The sequence below is a fragment of the Myotis daubentonii genome, chromosome X (assembly GCF_963259705.1).
Source record: "Myotis daubentonii chromosome X, mMyoDau2.1, whole genome shotgun sequence".
NCBI lineage: Eukaryota > Metazoa > Chordata > Mammalia > Chiroptera > Vespertilionidae > Myotis > Myotis daubentonii.
This window is the reverse complement of record NC_081861.1, coordinates 109,696,352-109,721,408: the sequence shown is the minus strand read 5'-3', so window position 1 is coordinate 109,721,408 and position 25,057 is coordinate 109,696,352. Positions and strand designations below refer to the sequence as shown.

The following is a 25,057-nucleotide window of genomic DNA, read 5'->3' as shown; positions in this document are numbered from 1 at the left end:
GGGAAACCAAACAACCACATTTACCGTTGAAATAAAAAAAAAATTTAGATACTTAGGAATAAGCTTAGCCAAGTAGATAAAAGACCTGTACTAGGAAAACTACAGGACATTGAAAAGGGAGATACAGGAAGATACAAGCAAGTGGAAGAATATACCGTGTTCATGGATTGGTAGAATCAACATCATTACAATGTCCATAGTACCCAGGCAGTCTACAGATTCAATGCAATCTCCATTAAAATACCAACAGCATATTTCACAGTTAGAACAAATGCTCCAAACTTTTATATAGAATCAAAAAAATACCCCAAACAGCTTAGCAGTATTGAGAAAGAAAATCAAAGTTGGAGGAGTCAAATTCCAGATTTCCAGTTATACTACAAAGCCAATGTACTCAAAGCTGCCTGGTATTGGCACAAGGACAGACATATGCACCAATGGAACAGAACAGAGAACCCAGAAATCAACACAAGTCATTATGTTCAATATGTGACAAGGGAGGCAAGAGCATACAATGGAGTTAAAATAGTCTCTTAAATAAATGGTGTTGGGAAAATTGGACAAAAACATGCAAGAAAAAATGAAACTAGAACACCAAGTTACACCATACAGAAAAATAAACTCAAATGGATGAAGGACTTAAATATAAGTCGGGAAACCACAAAAATCCTAGAGGAATCCACAGGCAGCAAAATCTCAGACATTTCTTGTAGCACTATGTTTATGGCTACAACTCCTAGGACAATGGAAATTAAGGAGAGAATAAATGGGACTACATCAAAATAAAAAAGCTTCTGCACAGCAAATGAAACCATCAATAAAATAAAAATAGTGCCCACTGCATGGGAAGACATATTTGCCAACGATACATCTAAGGAGTTAACCTCCAAAATCTACACGAAACTCATACATCTTAACAAAAGGAAGATAAACAGTTGAATTAAAAATGGGCAAAGGATCTAAATAGACACTTCTCCAAAATGGACACACAGAGGGCCAAATGGCATATGAAAAAGTGCTTAAGGTCACTGATCATCCAAGAGGTGCAAATAAAAAGGACAGTGAGGTGCCACCTCACACCTGTTAGAATGGCTATCATCAATTAATCCACAAATGACAAGTGTTGTCAAGGATGTGGAAAAAAGGGAACCCTGGTGCACTGCCAGTGGGAATACAGACTGGTGCAGCCACTGTGGAAAACAGTTTGGAGTTTCATCAAAAAATTAAAAATGGAACTGCCATTTGACCCAGAGATCCAACTTCTAGGATTATATCCCAAGAAATCAGAAAACACCAATCTGAAAGAATATATGCTCCCCTATGTTCATAGCAGCACAATTGGCAATAGCTAAGATTTGGAAACAGCCTAAGTGCCCATCAGCTGATTAATGGATTAAAAATGGTGGTACGACTATTCAATGGAATACTATGCAGCTGAGAAAAGAAAGAACTCTTACCATTTGCAGCAGCATGGATGGTCCTAGGGCACATTATGCTAAGTGAAATATGCCAGTGGGAGAAAGAGCCATATCACATGATCTCACTCATATGTGAAATATAACTAACAACAGAAACTGATGAAAAAAATAGACCTAGAGACATAGAAACATGGAACACACTGTCAACCCTCAGAGGGAAAGCAGGAAGGGGAATAGGGGGGAAGAATTCAACCAATGAACTCATGTTCATATATGCATAACCCATGGACACAGACTATGGGGTGGTGCAGACTGGGGGTAGGGGTGTAGGAGAGGGCACTAGGGGTAAAAAAAAAGGGACATATATAACACTTTGAGCAATAAAAAGAAAAGAAAAAAGCCAACTCTAACCAGCCGGGGCAAGGGGCGGCAGTTGTTCTAGTCTCTGGTTGTCTGGTTGTCCTGACATTTTGGTCACTGGATTTAATTATATAAGATTTTTACTGATTTTCAGAGAAGGAGAGGAAGAGAGAGAAACATCAGTGTTGAGAGAGAATCATTAATCAGCTGCATCCTGCATGCACCCCTACTGAGGACCGAGCCTGCTCCCCAGGCATATGCCCTCACCTGGAATCAAACCATGACCTCCTGGTTCATAGGTCAATGCTCAAACACTGAGCCACATCGGCTGGGCAACAAGATCTTTTGTAAGTAATTCTTTTATTTATGGTTATTTTTAATGAATAATTGACATAAATATATAGTACTCCTAATGCAATCAAAACCAAGAGGAGTATGTGTAAATATTGACTTCATAGTTGGTAAAATACATAACACATTGATGAACCCAAGCAGAAGCTCATTCAGAAAGTTTTATTAGCAATAGGTGTTAAAATTTACAGATATTGTGGAATCAAATTGTCCATACACAGTGAGGCACTCATGGTGAATTCTGACTTATGTTCAAATGAGAGACACACTAGCCAAGTGAACAGTAAATAGAAAATTGTCTAATCCTCTTTGTCCCCTGAATCCTCCTCTTTGGGTTTGGAGAGGAGTTTCATTACTCGGTGTATAGGAGTCTTCACAGACTCATAGTTCCATCCCTTCCTCATAAACATCTTCTCAATCACACCTGGCATCCTGTAGCCCTTGCTTACAATGAAATCTTTGAAGGCAATTGGTCCATAAAGTTCATCAATAATGTCTGGTTCAAGATGCCTTCCATCGGTCAAATGTTCCTTGTCAGGGACGACTTTAGGGTCGGGCAGAGGCTGGCCATTGACCAGCTTTTTCCAGGATTTGGGGTCCAGGTACCATGCTCCATACCTTATCTTCTCCCGTTTGGGTTTATGAGGGTCTTCTGGTTTTCGGAGTTTCCTTTGCCAGTTACCTTCCTGCAGGGAGAATTTTCTCTGCTGTATGTCATCTAGCTGTTTGCAGGGCCTTATCTTCAAAGGAAGCTGGCTTATTTTCTTTATTTTGACTGTATTATGGGTGAGTGGGACCTCTAAGTCAACCTCAAACTGTTTCATGAGGTCCTCTTCAACAATGCCTATGTCTCCAAAATTATCATCGATCCATCTGCAGAATTCACGAATTCTTCTTCTTGATTTTTGGAGCCCAAGATCTTTGGGAATATCCGTTGTGCATTTTGCATTTGTCTCTTCCTCAGGAAACAAACTGAATAAATATGACTGGAGGCTCTCCTTGGCCGTTTGCACGTGGGTTTGGTCTTCAGGTTCCAGGTTGTCCTCCTCGGGAGGTTCCAGGTTGAGCTTCCAGGAAGATACGGGGTGGACTGCCTGGGGAGGCTCCAGTTTCACGGCCTGGGGAGGCTCCAGGATCCCTGCCTGGGGAGGCTCCAGGTTCGCTGCCTGGGGAGGCTCCAGGTTGGTCTGCTCAGGATGTTCTTCACACAGGTGTGTGGGGGTCTTCTTTCTTTCCTTGGTGCCCTCACAATGTGCCCACGTGTCCTCCAGCTTCCTGTCAGGATCTAGCACTTCCAGGACCTTGAGGAGGAGGTCTGGAGGGAGAGCTTCCTCCAGATTCAGGCAGTTCGCCAGGGACTGCTGGGTCAGGCTGGCTTCAATGTTCTCTACAAAGGCCTTCCGTGCTCGCTGGGCTGGCGAGAGCTTGGAACACAGGTCCGCTCCCGTGGGCGGCTGCCTGTGAATCTTTTTGGGCGGAGGGCGGGGAATTCTATGAGCAATCATGGGGAGAAAGCCTTCCCGAGGGCCACGAGTGATCACATCTTCAGCAGATGGACAGCCCGTTCTGAAGTCGTCCAGTCCCTCCTTCACAAATACCCACCGCCGGCTGTCCATGGAGGTGGGGCACTTCCCAAGCTGCTTGTTCTGCCTGCAGAGATAGCGGGAAGGCAACCTGTCCCTGTCCTTGAACCAGGGCTTACATTCCATGCCCAGGGGCAAGGGCTCCAGCGGCGCCGGCCCTAGCAGCCACTTCTTGCTGGGCTCCGGCTTTTTGTCGAGCTTCGGCCCTGACTGCCACGGCTTGATCAGCCCCGACTCTATGAGCGCCTTCTTCCTCAGGTCCGACTTTAGCAGCCACCCCTTGTGGGGCTCCGGTAAGGGCCACTGCTGGCACGCCATGGCGCCCTTGGACCAGACGGCCTCAGGGGTTTGTTGTCCCAGCGGCCCCGTTGCTAGGAGACCATTACCTGGTACTGACTCATTCTTATTCTTTCCTGAGGCGGGTCAGCACGCGCCCCTGCACAGACTGCATTGTCCCGGAATGGCCTGCAAGGTTGCGTTCTTGCTTGTGGTAGAGAACTGTTCCCGTGTATGGGCACACCACAGGTCAGCTGCCCATTCATCTTTTTTTTTTTTTTTTAAATATTTTATTGATTTTTTACAGAGAGGAAGGGAGAGAGATAGAGAGTTAGAAACATCGATGAGAGAGAAACATCGATCAGCTGCCTCCTGCACATCTCCTACTGGGGATGTGCCCGCAACCCAGGTACATGCCCTTGACCGGAATCGAACCTGGGACCTTTCAGTCCGCAGGCCGACGCTCTATCCACTGAGCCAAGCCGGTTTCGGCCCCATTCATCTTTTGATGGACTTTTGGATTGATTCCAGTTTGAGGCTGTTTCGAAATCATGGGGTCACGAATATTTCACGTGTTCACATCGTCATACAAGTACTTTCATTTCTCCTGGATAAATTATAGGTAACAACTGAAAGGCGGGAGCTTCTGAGAGCCATGTTTTTTCTATGTACTCACAGCCGTCAGGTTTTGATATTTGCCCAAATATGGGTGAGGTGAGTGAGGCATTGGGTGTACAACTTCAGATGGCACCCAAAATCCCCCTCAGAAATCAAGATCAATTATCTCTTAAGGTAACATTTCAACATAATCAGAAAAGCAGTGCCATATTAAAGCCTGAGGACAAAGGATAGTTCAGTGCCCTACTACCGATCCTATCCTTATTTCAAAGCCATGTGTTGTTCACCATCCATTTTCTTTTCACAAATAATATTTGCCCTTTTTAGATACTGTTGTGTTTCTTGGAAACAGTTTGGTTCTTTGGGATCCCTTTCAAGATTTGACTTAAATAAACAGAGCCGTTCCCTGTGATAGTACATGGCGAAATACTGTTATACCATGTGGTATGGTTAAGTAACTGTTCCTCACTACTGAAGCAAGACCCTTCCACGTAAATTATTCAGTGCCTGTGCATCTAGTCTGGCTGACAGTAAAGGTCACTATTGCAGGCCCTGTGTGAATATCAGTTATCAAGAATCCTTCCCAGTGGTTTCTTTCCTGGCTTCTAATAATGTATTCACACACAAGCTGATCAGTAATCCCCGGAATCATTCTTGTGGCGTGCAAGATTCTGGAGTTCCCTCTCTTTCTCTCATTTTGCTCTCTGGTTGTCTGCCTTGAGATCTCTACCCACCTTGTTCTCTGTGGTGTCTTAGCTCCATCTCCTCTACATAGCGTGACTGCTGGTCTTTGCCTCTCTGCCTGTGGCCTAGAAACGGAAGGAATGTGGAGCCATCAGAGGAGTCACCTCATTTATTTCCTATCTGTGAGGCATCTGTCCCTGCTTCCTGATGTCCAGTGTCTTTCATAATTTTATCTTATTTTATTTCATTATTTTTTTCAGGTGTTCCAGGGCATATATCTGATCCCTGTTACTCTACTTTGGCCAGGAGAGAAAATATAATTTACTTTTTTTTGTTTTGTCTCCCTCAATTTGTGAGTCAGTCTGCCTTTTCAAAGGTCTCCCACGACTTCCGAGCCATCATGGGGAGAAAGCCCTCCCGAGGGCCACGAGTGTTCACATCTTCAGGAGATGGACAGCCCTTTGTGAAGTCGGGCTGTCCATCTCCTGGTACCGTAAATTCTTGCTATTCTCCGTGATTAGAAATTGTAGATCACACCCGCATTATTGAAACAAATGCCTCTTTTAAAATCCATACCAACCAATTTTTCTTTTTCCCCTAATACTCAGGATAAGCATCTTCTAAAAATTCCAAAAGATAAATAGTAAACTCCTTAGCATGTCGCATTAGGTGTTTTACAGTTTCAATGCAGCATGGGTTTTTCTTGGTCATAGCCAATAATACACTAATACACACATTACAGATTAGATGTAATTCTTCAACCATGGCAGCAACTTGAATCTTGTCCTCAAATACATTTTTTATTCATTTACTTATTCAGCATACATTGGTTCAGTTCTCCTTTTGTATGAGGCAGTGTGTCCAATATGCAAACTATTGCAATTAAAGATACAAACACCATACTCTCCTTATAAGAAAATTCCCATCAATTTTTGCCATCTGATTATTTTAAAGATTTTCTTCAGACTTCACCCTTGAAGTACATTCTTTCTGAGTAAGTGTTAAGTGAGGTAGGCTGAGATTGCAAATCAATGAAATAGAATTAAATACATTAATACAGCTAGGAAGACTTAAGTGGTTGGTATAAGTTAAAATATGAAGCTAAGGAATAGAAAATCAGTGACCACGATTCAATGGGAACTCAATCTATTCTAGAAGTCATTGCTTGTAAATTAATATTATTATTAATATCATTATTAATATTAATATTATTGTTTCCTGCAGTAGGAAGCACTGGGAGAATATCTCCATTTAAGGATAAGAACGAGGTGACATTTTCATAGGAAAAATGATACGTAGCCAAAGGTAATGACCAGTATATTCAAACCCCTTTAAAAGTTCACTATTGTCCCCATTTGTCATGTGACATATACCTTTTCCAAAGAGGAAAGATAGATATGCAACAGAAATTACATGTACCCGTTATCGAAATTGTCAAGTGAATCCTAGCTGTTTTGGATCATTGGATAGCAGTGATGTTGAACCTATGACACGCGAACTCATTTTTTTGGTTGATTTTTCTTTGTTAAATGGCATTTAAATATATAAAATAATAATCAAACATATAAATCTTCGTTGTACTATGGTTGCAAATGTCAAAAAATTCCTATATGTGACATGGCACCAGAGTTAAGTTAGGGTTTTTCAAAATGCTGACATGCCGAGCTCAAAAGGTTCTCCAAGAGCCTCAGCCTGGGGACTGAAGTGTCCCTGGTAACATTTTGGTGAAGGTCACGTAATCAGGGTGGTGCAGGCAAGAAGGCTCAATCCCCAGTAGGGGCCATCAAGAGGCAGCTGATCAATGATTCTCTCTCATCACTGATGTTTCTATCCCTCTTTCCCTCTCCCTATCTCTCTAAATATATATATATATATATATATATATATATATATATTTAAAAATTAGCCAATGAAATATAATGAATGAGCATCAGGTGTTCCAAATAATGTTTCTAGAGCTCTCTTCACTCTTAAATACATGAGGTTACATTACTGTATGAACATAAGCATCTCCCAAGTATTCATCCTACACTGGCTATGGCAGCTAACATTAGGAAATATGGCTATTGAAAAAGAGCCTGCTGTAGTTGTTTACCATCTCCCAAAGCAAATATTTCTGAAGAGTGATTACTGATGTAGAGTACTTATCTTTCTCCATTGTCCCATTTTTTGCTTCTTAAATAGACAGCATGTGAAGATTGTGTCTTACAGGTAGTTGTTACCATAACTTTGATCACTTATAATAAGCACATTTAAGATAATACTGATACCTTGTAATATAGCAACATTTTTCAACATCAGATTATTCCAGAAACTTCCCCTTTTAGTTTTCATTTTTTTTAAAAAATCAAAATGACATTTTTTCTGGATCTATTTTTTTCATGGATTTATTTTGTTCATTAGATTCCACATATGAGTGAGATCATGTGATACTTACCTTTCTCTGACTGGCTTATTTCATTTAGCATAATACTCTCCAGGTCAATCCAACGGTTGCAAATATTTCTATCTTGCAAGTGCTTGATCTGTCCTCTAATTGTTTCCTTCTATAGTAGACATTTTATTTTACTTTTATAAATCTATTTTCGTCCCTTAAAAATCTGAGAATAGGAATTTGAATTTTTGGATGAAATTATCTTTTATTTCTATATTTTATCTGAGTTTTCCTGCAAAATGACATAGTTTTGTGTGTTTATTGTGATCTTCTATTTTACCTTCCTCATACATCTGGCAAACCTTTTTCATTTATATATATGAATAAAGGACTTACTTGATTCACCTCAGTAAGTAGCATGGATCAGATCTAGAATTGTGATGTCCATTTCACTACCAGTGTTTTGCTCAAAATGGGAAAGTGGAGTGTGTCAGTTATTCACTTTCTTTCTCCTTCGGGGATACTTGGCATAGAGTTTACAGGTAGGATAGGAACACTTTCTGATGCCAAAGAAAACACAGTACTTCTCACATTGGAACACTAGTGTTTTTTCCTTCAGGAAAATGGGTCCTATTGTTTCCCTTCTCTGCAGGTCTGTAATTGTCTTCCATTCATTCACTGTCTTGGAGTGTAGTTAGGGAGATTAAAAGGCTCAGATGCCAAAGACCTTTACTGTCCTATGTAAGGAGGCATGGGGTAGGGTTAGAGCTGAGCAAGTTAAAACAGACCTGCTCTTCACAGAGCAGCTATTTACTATCACAATTGACCAAGGACCATCCGCAGTATTGCAATTTCATTTACTCTGTCCTTAGATTAAGGGGTCTCCATCTTGCTACCCAGATTAACAAATGTTAATATTTGCATATTTTAGTAAACCAAAACTGTAGGTTAAATACAAGAATCCTTTCTTTTAATCCCTGCCCAATCCCATTCTATACACCCTTTTTCCAGAGGTAAGCACACCTGTGATTTTAAGGATATGTTTTATACGTTAAGCATGAACATTCATCCACATTCAAAGGGCTGAACACCATCCACCTGACTTCACCCTCATATACATTGTTTATAAGGGGTAGGTTAATTTTGTGTTTTCCCAGGTGCCATGGAATACTTCCTCCTCCATCCAGGGTCCCATGGAATACTTCCTCCTCCATGCAGGGTTCCACGGAATACCTCCTACTCCATGCAGGGTCCTATGGAATCCCTCCTACATCCCGCCCTCCATAAGGATCTTATGGAATCCCTCTTCTCTCCTTCCATCCAGGATCCTATGGAATCCCTCCTTCATCCTCAATCAAGGTCCTATGTTATCCCTCCTCCCTCCATCAGGATCCTATGGAATCCCTCCTATCTCCTTCCATCCAGGATCCTATGGAATCCCTCCTCCCTCCATCAGGACCCTATGGAATACGTCCTCACTCCTCCATCAGGGTCCGATGGAATCCCTCCTCCCTCCTCCATCAGGGTCCGATGGAATCCCTCCACCCTCCATTAGGGTCCTATGGAATCCCTCCTCCCTCCTCCATCCAGGCTCCTATGGAATCCCTCCTCCCTCCTCCATCAGGATCCTATGGAATCCCTCCTCCATCCATCAGGGTCCTGTGGAATACTTCCTCCCTCCATCCTGGGTCCTATGGAATCCCTCCTCTCTCCATCAGGGTCCTATGGAATTCCTCCTCCCTCCTCCATCACGGTCCTATGGAATCCCTTCTCAAACCTCCATCTGGGTCCAATTGAATCCCTTCTCCCTCCATCAGGGTCCTATGGAATCCCTCTTTCCTCCTCCATCAAGATCCTATGGAATCCCTTCTCCATCCATCAGGGTCCTGTGAATCCCTCCTCCCTCCCTCCATCAGGGTCTTATGGTATCCCTCCTCCCTCCATCCAGGGGCCAATGGAATCCCTCCTCCCTCCATCCAGGGTCCTATGGAATCCCTCCTCTATCAATCAGAGTCCTATGGAATTCCTCCTCCCTCCATCAGGACCCTATGGAATACCTCCTCACTCCTCCATCAGGGTCCGATTGAATCCCTCCTCCCTCCATTAGGGTCCTATGGAATCCCTCCTCCCTCCTCCATCCAGGCTCCTACGGAATCCCTCCTCCATCCATCAGGGTCCTGTGGAATCCCTTCTCTATCCATCAGGGTCCTATGGAATTCCTCCTCCCTCCTCCATCTGAGTCTGATTGAATCCTTTCTCCCTCCATCAATATCCTATGGAATCCCTCCTCCATCCATCAGGGTCTTATGGAATCCCTCCTCCCTCCATCCAGGGTCCTATGTAATCCCTCCTCCATCCATCAGCGTCCTATGGAATCCCTCCTCCCTCCATCCAGGGTCCTGTGAATCCCTCCTCCCTCCCTCCATCAGGGTCCTATGGAATCCCTCCTCCCTCCATCCAGGGTCCTATGTAATCCCTCCTCCATCCATCAGCGTCCTATGGAATCCCTCCTCCCTCCATCCAGGGTCCTGTGAATCCCTCCTCCCTCCCTCCATCAGGGTCCTATGGAATCCCTCCTCCCTCCATCCAGGGTCCTATGGAATCCCTCCTCCCTCCATCAGGGTCCTATGGAATCCCTCCTCCCTCCATCAGGGTCCTATGGAATCCCTCCTCCCTCCATCAGGGTCCTATCGAATCCCTCCTCCCTCCTCCATCCAGGGTCCCGAGCTGCACCTAATTGAGTCCTCGGTGGAGACTCCTGGATAGCTTTTTTAAAACTGAAATGTGAGGGATTTGCTCACAGGAATCAGAGAAAGACCTTTATTTATTTAAGAACCAATGACTTTATTTGAAGAGACAATGAACCTTGAACACGGAACTGAGGTGCCCGTTTTTCATGGACTATATTGCCATTGGCATCCGGGCATGGGGCGGGGAGGCCCCCACGGCTCTCGGGAAGGCAGTCCCTGTCAGTGCTCCTCTCTGTCGCCCAGGGTGAGCTTGTGGAGCAGGTCCTCCTCCAGGCCGGTCTCGGGGGCCTGCATCTGGCGCAGCTGGCTGATGTGGTCGCCCAGCTCCTGGAGGAAGGCGGCCTGTGGGTGCAGGCAGTGGCTCTCCAGGAACTCGCACAGGTGGGCGTCCTCCCGGTGGGTGGCCAGGCGGTGCAGGTGCCGCAGGCCCTGGTCCACTCTCTTCGCCAGGAGCATGGCCAGCTCCAGGGCCATCAGGCTGCTGTCCCACTCGTGCTGCTGCGGCCAGGGGACGTCCTCCAGTAGGAGCCGGCCCCCGCGCTGGCTCTGCAGCCACAGCAGCCGCTCCGCCTGCTCCCTCTTATTGAAGGCCATCTTCTGGAAGTACTGGGAGCCCTGCTGCCAGGCCCGGTCGGGCCTCTGGAAGTAGCTGGCCATGGTGGTGTACACGGAGGCCGCATAGAGCTCCAGGCTGATCTGGTGGTTGATGGCGGCCTCGCAGTCTGGATGGTAGCTCTGGCGCTCAGAGGAGGGCGGAGGAGTGGCCATTTCTGCAGGCGTAGGAGCGGGTTGGAGGCTGAGGCTGAGTGGAGGAGGCCTGCGGGTCACAGGTGCAGGCGGCTGGGGTCTCAGAAGGTCCCGGGTGAGGGCAGGGCACCGGGGACAGGCGGCCGCAGCGACAAGACACGCGGGAGGCCGGAGCCGCTTGCGGTGGCGGTTGGCTCTGAGGGGACCGGAAGCAGTGACCGTTACTCAGGGCCTGGGGGAGGGGCGGGAGGACGTCACAGGCGGGAGTGAGGGGGCCCCGAGGAGGCGGGCAGCGCTGACCTTCTCCGGATTCCATGCCCGACTCATGCTGGTCCCTGGCCTTCCTGGCATTTTAAAATGTGACCCACGAGGACAAGTGCGACCGCTGCCAGGACAGCAACCGCACTTGGTTTCTCGGAGCAACTTGTGTGACTGTGGTCCTGATGTGGTTGTTTCCTTAACCGCCGCCCAGCCCTTTTGGGGAATCCTTGTTGCCTCAGCATGAATCCCAAAGCTTCATCGGAATGACGTCAGCGTCCCCACCCACAGTTCCCACAGCCTGACCGGGGTCCTTGGCCTGGTGACGCCAGCGACCTCCACTTCCTCGTGTTCACCATCAAGGCCCCCTCTCTGCCGGCAGAGCCCGGCCTCCACAGCCTCACCGACTCTCCGCCTCCCATCTTCCCTCCTGTGAACTTGCCCTTCCCTCCCTTTACTCTGTCTCCTCTCTCCATCTGTCAGCACAGCCCTGAAACACATTTCTTCTGCACCTCAATATGGACAGTTTCAATGATCTCAAAACTGACATCCTAAAGATTCCATCAAAATACTATTAGAACTTGTAAATTAATTTAGGAAAGTTACAGGATAAAAATTTAGTATTCAGAAATCCATAGCATTTTTATGTACCAATCATGAAACATCAGAAAAGAAATTTAGAAAACATCCCATTTACAATTGCATCAAAAATACCTAGCAGTAAATTTAACCAAAGAGGTAAAACGTCTGAACTCTGAAAATAATAAGACACTGAAGAATGCAATTGAAGAGGAAGCAAATAAATGAAAGCATATACTGTTTCTTATGGATAGGAACAGTTAATGTAAAAAATGTCCATAGTACCAAAAGGAATATATAGATTCAACACAATCAATATCAACATACCAATGCCATTTACCATAGAACTGGAACAAATAATCCAAAAATTTTGACCCCAAATAGCCACAGCAATCTTGAGAAAGAAGAACAAAGTTGGAGGTATCATGCTACCATTGATAAAACTAATCTACAAGCCCATAGTAATCAAAACAACATGGTACTGGCATAAGATCTATAGATCAATGGAACAGAATAACCCAGAAACAAACTCACACCTATACGGGCCATTAATCTATGGCAAAGGAGGGAAGAACATACAATGGGATAAGCACTGTCTAGTCCAGTGATGGCGAACCTTTTGAGCTCAGCATGCCAGCATTTTGAAAAACCCTAACTTAACTCTGGTGCCATGTCACATATAGAAATTTTTTGATATTTGCAACCATAGTAAAACAAAGATTTATATTTTTGATATTTATTTTATACATTTAAATGCCATTTAACAAAGAAAAATCAACTAAAAATGAGTTTGCATGTCACCTCTGACACGTGTGTCATTGGTTTGCCATCACTCTAGTCAATAAATGGTGCTGGGAAAACTGGACAAATACATGCAAAAATGATACTAGACCATTTTCTTACACTATATATCAGAATAAACTCAAAACTGATTAAAGAGTTAAATATAAGATGCAAAACCATAAAACTCCTAGAAGAAAGATAGGCAGTAAACTTTTTGACATTGTTCTTAATTATATATAACACTAGAATCACGGTGCATGAATTCATGCATGGGTGGGGTCCAGCCGGCCTGCCCCAATTGGGCTAATTGGGGCTAGGCCAGCCCACGGGATGGAACATGAGAGGTTGACTGGTCAGCACCACCCCTGATCAGGCCGGTTGGCCAGCAATAGCTAATGTCATAGTGACTGGTCACTTTGGTCACTTGGTTTTTATATCAATACTAATAAAAGAGAAACATGCAAATTGGTGTCACTCTGCTATGCCCACCAGCCAATCAGGATGAGTATGCGAATTAATCCAACGAAGATGGCGGTTAATTTGCATAAGCCAGTGGGAGAAAGATCAATATCATATGATCTCAGTCATATGTGAAAAATAACTAAGTACATAAAGTGATGAAAAAATAGACCTAGAGACATGGAGACATGGAACACACTGTCAACCCTCAGAGGGAAAGCAGGAGAGGGTGGAGGGAGGGTGGAAGAATTCAACCACTGAACTCATGTGCATATATGCATAATCCATGGACACAGACAATGGGGTGGTGAAGGTTTTGGGGGTAAGGTGCTGGGAGAGGTCACTAGGGGTAAAAAAAAGGGACATGTATAATACTTTCAGCAATAAAAAGAAAAGTAAAAAGCCAGCTCTAACCGGTTAGGCTCAGTGGATTGAGCATTGGCCTGTAGATTGAAGGGTCCCAAGTTTGATTCTGGTCAGGGGCATATTCCCAGGTTATGGGCTCAATCCCTAGTAGGGGGTGTGCAGGAGGCACATGATCAATAATTCTCATCATTGAAGTTTTCATCTCACTCCAGCTCCTTTCCACTCTGAAATGAATAAAAATATTTTTTTAAAAAAAGTCAAAGCTGTCTTTGGAAATTCAGGTCCCTGTGACCCCAGAATTGATCTTTCACAACATTGCCTTAGTGCACAATACCCACAGGGCACTTGGAGTCTGCCTTTCTTCCCATCAGGACAAATGAAAACTCAGTTCTCATACTGAGGCTAAAGATGTGAGATGGGAAGTGAGTGGGGAGGTTAAATGGAGGCCAGCTTTCAGTGTGGGGTGGCTAATGACCAGCAAATGATGCAATGACCAGCTAATAGTTTGAATTTAGAGTGGGTTTCATTGGTCTCTACACCTACCCTCTCCCAAACACACACACTCACAACCAAAACCTGATTGGACTGTCTCATGAGGAATTGGTCAAGAGGCTCAAGTGTTTGTGAGAAGCTGGTTGATTTCTAAGAAATTCTTACTGCAAATAGCTGCAGGGTGAAGTAAACAGGAAGAAAAGAGAAGAAAGGGACTTATAAGGGGAAACAGTTAGAGGGGGAAGACTAAAAAAGAAGAGCCCAGCTGCACAGAAATCTCAGCTACTCCACTGGCCACCTCTTCAGTGCCCCCCACAGCCCAGGATGAAATTGGTTCTGCAGTGAAGAGGCTGTTATTGCTAAAAATGAGCTACAATGTGGCCACGGGGGAGAACTTCAAGGCGGACTGCCTTCCAGAGAACCTTGCACCTGGGTTAGTGGCCCAGGTGCCACGGAAGCTGAAGTGGATTTTGTGGACCCCTGAACTTAACAGAAGAACAGTGCAAAAGGCAGTGACTATGACAAGCTCATTGTTCTGTTTGGAAGCAGTGACACTGACCAAGAGCTGATAAACAGAATAGATAGAGTCACAGGCCAGAGACCGCACCGCTTCCTGCACAGATGCACCTTCTTCTCAAACAGAGACATGAACCAAGTCCTCAATGCCTATGAAAACAAGGAGCTGTTTCACCTGTATATGGACAGGGGCCCTTCTTCCAAAACCATGCATGTAGGCCACCACATCCTGTTCATTTTCACAAAGTGGCTGCAGGACATGTTGAATGTGCTCTTGCTCATCCAGATGGCAGATGAGTAGAAGTACCTGTGGAAGTCCTGACCCTGGACCAGGCCTATGGCTATGCTGTGGAAAACGCCAAGGACATCATCACCTGCTGCTTTCACATCAACAAGCCCATCTTCTCTGACCTCGACTACATGTCGTTGAGCCCAGACTTCTACAAGAACATGGTGAAGATTCAGAAACATGTGAACTTCAACCAAATGAAGGCATTTTTGGCATTGCAGACAGTGACTGCATGGGGAAGATCAGCTTTCCTGCCATCCATGCTGCTCCCTCCTTTAGGAACTCATTCCCACAGATCTTTGGGGGCCAAGATGGATGTCCAGGAACTCATCCCCTGTACCATCAACCAGGATTCCTAATTCAGGATGACAAGATATCACACCCAGGATCTTCTATCCTTAACCACCCTGCTACACTCGACCTTCTTCCCCTCCCTGCAGGGGACTCAGACTCAAAGGAATGCCAGCGACCCCAACTCCCCCATCTTCTTCAGAGATACTGACAAGCAGATCAATCCAAGGTCAACAAGCATGCTTTTTCTGGAGGGAGAGTCACCATCGAGGAGCACAGGCAGTTTTAGGGAAACTGCCAGGTGGACATGCCCTTCATGTACATGACCTTCGTCCTCGAGGATGAGGACAAGCTGGAGCAGATCACCTGTAGGTCCTGCAGCACCTCCTTGCAGAGCACCAGGCCAGGTGCAAGGAGGCCAGGGAGGAGATAGTCAAAGTGTTCTTGACCACTGGGAAGCTGTCCTACGACTTTAAATAACGCCCATTTTATATCTGCACAGAAAGAACCATAATTTACCCAGAGGCTCTATCACATGGCTTCCCATTCCTGGTGTCTGTAACCCCTTGTGTCTGTCAGTACATTTTCTCCAGTGTCATCCTTTCCCAAGAAACCTTTTGAGCTGCCTGCTCAGCCCCTAGGAGGACTTCCATTGGAAAACATCCCACCCCACATAGACCCTTAAACCTGAGGGTTAGACAGCCTGAAGTCTAGGTGTTCATTTCAGGAAGCTTAATGGGCACAGGCCTATTTCAGCCCATGCCCCCCAAAACAAACATAAATGCTAGATGTGCTTTTGACTGAGAGATCTCCCAGCTTGAAAGCTGCTTTTCACACTGAGTATTGGCCCCAGGTCGCCGCTTTCATTAGGTTGAATCTGTGGGAGAAACTTTCCAGCTCACTTCCTGAAATCCAGACCTCATGTGTTATCCTGGAACCTCTGCCCTTCCCTGAGCCTCCCCATGCTGCTTCCAGGGACTGGCCCTGAGCACAGGTACTGTGCCCCCACCATGTGGCAGCTGAGAGGAATCTGTTTCCTTTGAAGAAACCTTTGTCCTGACACTTGATTGGCTCAGAAGACTGTAAGAAGCAGTGCCCTGCTGGTGTCCTGGGCTGTAGAGAGCAAGCAGTAGCCCCAGACACCAAGGGAAACATGCAGTCTTGTACCCTGTGTAGTCTGGGAAAGTAAAAAATATTCCGGGAAAGCCTCCATGGAGGTTTAGGGTCCACTCCTCAGCACTATACCCTAAATAAATTTCATTTGGTCCCATGGGGGGTGAGTGTGGGGGTGGAATAAGTATATGACATACAAACCATGTTTCTTGGCCAACCCACCTTGTGGACATCCCATTGAATTAATTAGCCATTTCAGTGGGAAGAAAGTGTGTCTTTATCATGTTCAGGCTTCCCTACCTCACATTTAACACCCACATTTTTGGAGTCATGGGAATCTCTGCATGACAAGTCATTATGAAGCAAGAAATGACAAGAATCAGGGACTATAACATATGATGGTTTGCCTCAGGAATTTTTGACCCTACGAATATTGAAATTAATAGGCAGATTTGAAAAGGCTATAAAAAGGTCTAACTAAATAGTTATTTTTTTTAAAAAAAAATATTTCACTTTATTCTATTCCATAGATGAGCATGTATTATCTTCTGTTCAGCTAAAGAGTGGCATCATTGATTTAATATATGTCTGAATATATTTTTCTTCTAGATTAGGTGGACAGTAAATTCTACTGTAAAAATTCAGATAAGAAATATTTTATGCTTGCAGGCTCTGTGATCTCTGTGAGAATTCCTAAATTCTCATGTTGTAGTGCTAAGGTAGTCATAGACAATTCACAAACAATACATAAAGTTACTTTGACTACGGGTTACAAGTTGTGCTTAACAAAATAATTGTCAAAATGCATTATAAATTGAATATTATTGGAGTGATACAGTTCTTTCATGCTGCACAATTATTTTGAGATTCATCCCATGCAGTAGCTGGCATAATTTTTTATAAATATACTAGAGGCTGGTACAAGAAATTCGTGCACAGGCACAGTCCCTAGGCCTGGCCTGTGATCAGGGCCATCTCCCTCGGCTGCCCGCAGCCAGCCCCATACCCCGCCACCACCCACCCCCAGTAACCCATTCGCCACCAGGTGATTGGAGCCTGCCAGCCAGGGGGAAGAACTAAGAGGTCAGCCATTCTGTCTGCTCGCCTGCCCCACACCTGCCATGGTGGCCCTCTGTGTGTGGGATGACTGGTGGGGTGGGGGCCTAGGCCTGGTGCTACCCGCATCCCCCGCCACCCACCCCTGGTTCCCCTTTCACCATTGGGAGATTGGAGCCTGCCGGCCGGGGAAAGGAACTGAGAGGTGGTCAGTGCACCTCATAGTGACTGGCCGAGCAGTCATTCTCGTTGTTCCACCATTAGCGTCATTATGCATATCACCCTTCCTATCTAATAAAAGAGAAACATGGTAATTGGCGTACAACCACTAACCTTCCCATTAGCTAATCAGGGCAATATGCAAATTAACTGTCAGCCCAGATGGCAGCCGGCAGCTAGGCAGCTTGAAACTAACATGAGGCTTGCTTGCTTCAGTGACGGAGGACTCCAATGTTCCCAACCTGCCGCTGCAGGCCTCTGAGCTGCAAGCAACTATGTAACAAACACAGAAGCTAAACAAAACCCCAGAAACCTTCCAGGCTTCAGCCAGCAGGATTGCAACATTGTAAGCAAAGGCCAGAAACCTACTTTCAGCAGCAGAGGCCTAAGAGCTAGAGCCAAGCCTCAAAGCTAATGCTGGCCCAGAATAAAAAAGAAAAAAAAAAGAAAAAAAAAGTAGCAGTTGGGAGCTTCAGTCACCCCCAACCTGAAAACAGCCCTCAGCTCCTCACCCAGACTGGCCAGGCACCCCAGTGGGGACCCCTACCCTGAAGGGTGTGTGACCAGCTGCAAACAGCCATCATCCCCTCACCCAGGCTGGCCAGGCACCCCAGTGGCGACCCCCACCCTGATCCAGGACACCCTTCAGGGCAAACCAGCTGGCACCCACCCATGACCAGGCCTCTACCCTATATACTAAAAGGGTAATATGCCTCCGAGCACCAGGATCAGTGGAGCTGCGAGGCCTCCCGGCACTGGGATCAGCATGACAGGGGACAGCGCCTAAACCCCCTGATCGCCCTGCGGCTCCGTGTGTGACAGGGTGGGACACCGCAACACCCCCCCCCCCATGGGCCCTGCTCTGTGTGTGACATGGTAGAGCCATAACCTCCCCATCGACCCTGCCGTGAGTGTGAGAGTGGCAGCACTCCAACCCCCTGATTGGCCCTGCTCTGTAGGTGATAGAGGGCGGGGCCACAACCCCCTGATGAGCCCTGATCTGTGCGTGACAGGGGGCTGTGCCCCAACCCCCTGATTGGCCCTGCTCTGTGCGTGACAGGGTACAGAGCCCCAACCCCACTGATGGGCCCTGCTCTGTGAGTGACAGGGGGCAACACGCCAACCCCCTGATTGGCTCTGCTCTGTGCATGAGAGGGGGTGGTGCCACAACCTCCCCATAGACCCTGCCGTGAGTGTGACAGGGGATGGTGCCCCAACCTCCCAATAGGCCCTACCCTGAGCGTGACTGAGGGTGGAATCACAAGCTCTGGATCCCCCTGCTCTGTGTATGACAGTGGGCGGCGCCCCAACTCCCCAATCGGCCCTGCTCTGAGCCCGACCAGGGGCTGCACCTAGGGATTGCGCCTGCCCTCTGCCACCTGGGAGCAGGCCTAAGCCAGCAGGTCTTTATCTCCCGAGGGGTCCAAGACTGCGAGAGGGCACAGGCCGGGCTGAGGGACGCCCCTCCCCGCCGAGTGCACAAATTTTTGTGCACCAGGCCTCTAGTTTATTATAAAGGACTAGAGGCCCGGTGAACGAAAATTTTTGCACTGGTGGTGGTGGGAGGTGTCCCTCAGTCGCACTTGTGCCCTCTCACAGTCTGGGACGCCTTGGGAGATAACGACGTGCTGGCTTAGCCCGCTCCCAGGTGGCAGAAGGTAGCCCAAATCCCTAGGTGCAGCCCCTGGTCGGGCTCAGAGCAGGGCCGATTGGGGGGTTGAGGCGCCGCCCCCTGTCACACTCAAGGCAGGGTCGATGGGGAGATTGCCGTGCTACCCCCTGTCACGCACAGAGCATGGGCAAATCAGGGGGTTGGGGCGCTGCCCCCTGTCACACACAGAGCAGGGCTGATCAGGGGATTGGGGCGCCTTCCCCTGTCACGAACAGAGCAGGGCGGATAGGGAGGTTGTTGCCCCTCCCCCTGTCACACACAGAGCCTCAGGGTGATCAGGGGATTTAGGCTCTGCCCCTGTCATGCTGCTCCAGGGGCCAGGAGGCCTCCCAGCTCCGCTGATCCCAGTGCCTGGAGGCCTCTGTACTTCCCTGATCCCAGTGCTGGGAGGCTCTTCTGATCCCGGTGATGCAAACTCTCGGGGATCCGCTGATCCTGGGTTCGGGAGGCCTCGTGGCTCCGCTGATCCCGGTGCTGGGAGGCATATTACCCTTTGACTATTTAGAATAGAGGCCTGGTGCATGGGTGGGGACCAGCTGGTTTGCCCAGAAGGGTGTCCTGGATCAGGGTAGGGGTCCCGCTTGGATGCCTGGCCAGCCTGGATGAGGGGATGATGGCTGTTTGCAGCTGGTCACACCCCCTTCAAGGTGGGGGTCCCAACTGGGGTGCCTGGCCAGTCTGGGTGAGTGGCTGAGGGCCGTTTTCAGGCTGGCGTGTGACTGAAGCTCCAAACCTCTCCTTTTTTTTTTCTTTTTTTTAATTTCATTTATTTATTTACCTTCTATGGCTGTCACTGGAACTGAGAGCTGGCTTTCTCTCTGAGGCTCAGCTCCAGCTCTGAGACCTCAGCTGCTGAAAGCAGGTATCTGGTTTGCTTGGGTTCTATAATCGAAACACTGTTTCAACTCCAGCTCTGAGATCCTGGCTGGCTGAAAGAAGGTTTCTGGGGTTTTGTTTAGCTTCTATATTTGCAACAATGTTCCTTAAACTGCAAGCTCAGAGCCCAGAAGCGGCAGGCGGGGAACGTTGGCTTCCTCCGTCACTGAAGCAAGCAAGCCTCCTGTTCACTTCAAGCTGCCTGGCTGCCAGTCGCCATCTTGGTTGGCAGTTAATTTGCATATCTTGCTGATTAGCCAATGGGAAGGGTCGTGACGTTATGGTTAATTACCATGTTTCTCTATTATTATATTGGTTAGAGGCCCAGTGCACAGCTGTGCTGGCCAACCTGCCCGGTTAGGGGCCCTGATTGGGGTGGGTGGCCTCCACCAGGGGGCGGGGCTGGCTGGGGATAGGGTCTGAGGGTGGCTTTAAGGCTGACCACACTCCCGACCAGTGTGGGATCCCCTCTGGGTGTGGTACCAGCCTGGGCAAGGGGCAGAAGTTGTGAAGTTGTTCTGGTCTCTGGTAGTTCTGCTTGTTCTGACATTTCGGTAACTGGGATATAATTATATAAGATTTTTACTGATTTTCAGAGAAGGAGAGGAAGAGAGAGAAACATCAATGTTGAGAGAGAATCATTAATCAGCTGCATCCTCCATGCACCCCCACTGAGGACCGAGCCTGCTCCCCAGGCATATGCCCTCACCTGGAATCAAACCATGACCTCCTGGTTCATAGGTCAATGCTCAAACACTGAGCCACATCGGCTGGGCAACAAGATCTTTTGTAAGTAATTCTTTTATTTATGGTAATTTTTAATGAATAATTGACATAAATATATAATACTCCTAATGCAATCAAAACCAAGAGGAGTATGTGTAAATATTGACTTCATAGTTGGTAAAATACATAACACATTGATGAACCCAAGCAGAAGCTCATTCAGAAAGTTTTATTAGCAATAGGTGTTAAAATTTACAGATATTGTGGAATCAAATTGTCCATACACAGTGAGGCACTCATGGTGAATTCTGACTTATGTTAAAATGAGAGAGACACACTAGCCAAGTGAACAGTAAATAGAAAATTGTCGAATCCTCTTTGTCCCCTGAATCTTCCTCTTTGGGTTTGGAGAGGAGTTTCATTAATCGGTGTATAGGAGTCTTCACAGACTTATAGTTCCATCCCTTCCTCATAAACATCTTCTCAATCACACATGGCATCCTGTAGCCCTTGCTTACAATGAAATCTTTGAAGGCAATTGGTCCATAAAGTTCATCAATAATGTCTGGTTCAAGATGCCTTCCATCGGTCAAATGTTCCTTGTCAGGGACGACTTTAGGGTCAGGCAAAGGCTGGTCATTGACCAGCTTTTTCCAGGATTTGGGGTCCAGATACCATGCTCCATACCTTATCTTCTCCCGTTTGGGTTTATGAGGGTCTTCCGGCTTTCGGAGTTTCCTTTGCCAGTTACCTTCCTGCAGGGAGAATTTTCTCTGCTGTATGTCATCTAGCTGTTTGCAAGGCCTTATATTCAAAGGAAGCTGGCTTATTTTCTTTATTTTGACTGTATTATGGGTGAGTGGGACCTCTAAGTCAACCTCAAACTGTTTCATGAGGTCCTCTTCATCAATGCCTATGTCCCCAAAATTATCATCGATCCATCTGCAGAATTCACGAATTCTTCTTCTTGATTTTTGGAGCCCAAGATCTTTGGGAATATCCGTTGTGCATTTTGCATTTGTCTCTTCCTCAGGAAACAAACTGAATAAATATGACTGGAGACTCTCCTTGGCCGTTTCCACGTGGGTTTGGTCTTCAGGTTCCGGGTTGTCCTCCTCGGGAGGTTCCAGGTTGAGCTTCCAGGGAGATTCAGGTTGGACTGCCTGGGGAGGCTCCAGTTTCACTGCCTGTGGAGGCTCCAGGTTCACTGCCTGTGGAGGCTCCAGGTTCACTGCCTGGGGAGGCTCCAGGTTCGCTGCCTGGGGAGGTTCCCGGTTGACCTCCTCAGGATATTCTTCACACAGGTGTGTGGGGGTCTTCTTTTTTTCCTTGGTGCCCTCACAATACGCCCACGTGTCCTCCAGCTTCCTGTCAGGATCTAGCACTTCCAGGACCTTGAGGAGGAGGTCTGGAGTTAGAGCTTCCTCCAGATTCGGGCAGTTCGACAGGGACTGCTGGGTCAGGCTGGCTTCAATGTTCTCTACAAAGGCCTTCCGTGCTCGCTGGGCTGGCGAGAGCTTGGAACACAGGTCCGCTCCCGTGGGCGGCTGCCTGTGAATCTTTTTGGGCGGAGGGCGGGGAATCTATGAGCAATCATGGGGAGAAAGCCTTCCTGAAGGCCACTGTTGGGAGCCATTAGAGATATTTGCTTAGACAAAGCCATCTTAAAAACTATAAGTTTCTGGTTCCTCCAGAAACTCCTATTTACCAGAAACCACCTGTGTCTTGCAAATTGGCCAGCAGTTAAAGATGAACTACCCTCACACAGCCGCTAAATCACACATCTCCACTAATAAGCACACAGCCATCCGAAGCCTGCTAAAGCACACATCTCCGCTGATAAGCACAGCCATCAGGAGCCTAATAAATCTCTAGTAATAGGTTACTGCCCATAGACCCCTTTACCCCCCACCCCCGTCCCTAAAACAGTATATATCCTGCCCCTGTGTGAATAAAGTTTGAGGCTTGATCAGAGCACTGTCTTGTCTCCATTCTTTCGTGTCCCTTGTTTGTCTCATTCTCCTAGGGTGTCTCTTCGTTCTCCCGTTGTTGTCCTGCGGGTCAGGGCAGTCTGGCGCTCAACGTGGCAACTTGGGGACCCCCTGCGAGAATGTCTGCTTGAAGTGCCTGGCCAGGCACCCCTTAGAGTCGCTGCGCAGTATTGACTCTCGAGTGAAGACTGGGCATCTTGATCACCACAGTTTCGCCCTCCCGTGAGACAGATTGTTGTGAAGGTAAGCAGACAAAACTTTTCAAACAAGAATTTCAAAATACCTCTTGAGAGCCTTCACCCTCTTTGGCACCCCCTTTGGCTGGCCTTTTTAGTTTTCTTGATCTCCCTCCAGTCCACTAATAAGTGCTTCACCTCGCCGTTTGGGGAAGAATGAAAGGTACCCGAAACCGGCAGTGAAAACTCTGAATCACTCAGAAGAGTAATTTTTCTCTGGCCCGACCTGTGTCTCCCTCTCTGGAAAACTCTGAGCTCGCTATGTCTTAGTGGTTGCCATCCTGGTATGGGGCTTATACATCCCGACCTATGACACGCAAGCAGAGGCCGTAAGGTAAAAGGAGAGCGGTTACATAAGGATCACCAGAGATTTAAGACTCTTCGAGCTGACCTGGCACGGGGTTTATACGTCCCAGAGGCTTACGTGGAGGAGGAAATCTTGAGAACTACCCAGCCAAAATAATGGGCAACTCATTGAACTCTCATGAGGTATTTCTAGATGGGCTCAAGGAGTCCCTCAGGACACGGGGAGTAAGGGTTAACAGAAAGATTTAAGCATTTCTCAGGGGGCTCAGGGAGTCCCTCAAGCGAGATATTTTCGGGTTAAAAAGAAAGATTTAAGAATTTTTCAGAGGGCTCAGGGAGTCCCTCAAGGTGTGAGGATTTCGGGTTAAAAAGAAAGATTTAAGGAATTTTTTCACTTTCGTCACTGACCTTTGCTCATGGTTTATTATAGACTTTTGATTTGCATGTTTAAAGTGTTAAAATTTTAGAAGGTAATCTTTTATAGTTTTTGCATGTTATTATAGAACATAACCCTTGGTTTCTTGAAAAAGGTACATTAGATCTTAAAAGTTTGCCAAAAAGTTAATCACAACTTGCCAAAAATTGTTTCCCCTTGTGGAACACGGCATTTCATTTCCTAGAGGCTTTAGAAGTCAAGGAGGATGGATCTCCTCCCCCTTGTACCCTCCGCTTCTTAAGAGGAGCAGAAAGAAAAAAAAATGGGAGAAATGGCCTTCATGACTCCCTCCACCTCCATGTCCTAATCCTGAAATGTTTAATTTGCCGTTAATAGAATCACCTGTGCAAAAAGGCCAAATTATAAAGAAATTGGAATATTAAAAGGTACTCCTTAAAATCAGGCTGAAAAAATAGTGCCATGGTCATCTTAATGTATTTTCTTATCTTAATTTGTATTTGGAATCTAAGGTCTGTAATAAGAAATGAAACCCCGCTGTTGAGTCCACCTCTGGTGTGGAGAGATTCAAAGGTGGCAAGAGAGAGCAGAGTTACAAGCTCTCCCGCAATGAGATTACTTAATGTTTTATTTAAAAATTACTGGAGAACATCTTATGACAACCAAACTTTGGCTAAGATAACTTTGGGTGTTAGCCATGACTTTAGAAAGCGAAATAGGAAAAAATTTAAAATGTCTTTTTCTATAAGCATGACTTTGTGGAAAATACGCCATCTGAGTCATTTGCTGAAACTTCCCCCAAAAGCAGGATGTGGGGGAAGGGAAAAAGGAGCATGTGGCCATCCAGTGTGGACACCCCCTCCCCAAGTATTCTAAAATTAAAGTCCTTCTTGTAACTGAAAAACTTTTACAAATTTAAAGATGCATCCGGGATTCCTGTGCACATGTAAAGGGAAAAGGCCAGTTTAAAAACGAGTGCGCATAGTTTTGAGCTGAACTTGACCTTTTGCTGAGTACAGAATAAAAACCCGAGACTGTTTTGGTCTTAAAAATGGCGGAGATGAACCTGAGAAAGAAATGCAGGCAGGTTTCCCAAGGCGATTTAAAGTAGCTCTTTTGAAATTTCCCGCCCTAAGGCAAGTACCACCAGGAAGTTGATAGTCAAGTTTACATGTGAATAGCTATGGTTTTGCTTATTAGCTGGAAACTTAAAACTTTTAAGTTCAAATCATCTAAAAGTATTGAAATTTATAATACTGAAATGTTAATCTGAG

General features: G+C 46.4%; 3 protein-coding genes and 1 pseudogene across 3 annotated transcripts; 1 reads left to right on the top strand and 3 right to left on the bottom strand.

The window, feature by feature from the left end:
- Window positions 1–2,428: 2,428 nt before the first annotated feature.
- LOC132223589 (protein FAM47A-like) lies at window positions 2,429–4,030 on the bottom strand. The gene is made up of 2 exons (XM_059678687.1): window positions 3,296–4,030; window positions 2,429–3,196 (listed from the first exon to the last, which is right to left on the bottom strand). The coding sequence occupies exons 1-2, from the start codon at window positions 4,028–4,030 to the stop codon at window positions 2,429–2,431; spliced, it is 1,503 nt and encodes a 500-aa protein (XP_059534670.1).
- Window positions 4,031–10,633: 6,603 nt separating this feature from the next.
- LOC132223588 (ferritin heavy chain-like) lies at window positions 10,634–11,182 on the bottom strand. The gene has a single exon (XM_059678686.1). It carries the CDS (start codon window positions 11,180–11,182, stop codon window positions 10,634–10,636), a length of 549 nt encoding a protein of 182 aa, XP_059534669.1.
- A 2,839-nt stretch (window positions 11,183–14,021) lies between these two features.
- Window positions 14,022–15,674, top strand: LOC132223587 (tryptophan--tRNA ligase, cytoplasmic-like; annotated as a pseudogene).
- A 5,478-nt stretch (window positions 15,675–21,152) lies between these two features.
- On the bottom strand, window positions 21,153–24,125 carry LOC132223586 (putative protein FAM47C). Its single transcript, XM_059678685.1, has 2 exons — window positions 24,120–24,125; window positions 21,153–22,439 (listed from the first exon to the last, which is right to left on the bottom strand). Exons 1-2 carry the CDS (start codon window positions 24,123–24,125, stop codon window positions 21,153–21,155), a joined length of 1,293 nt encoding a protein of 430 aa, XP_059534668.1.
- Between the last annotated feature and the right edge of the window lie 932 nt (window positions 24,126–25,057).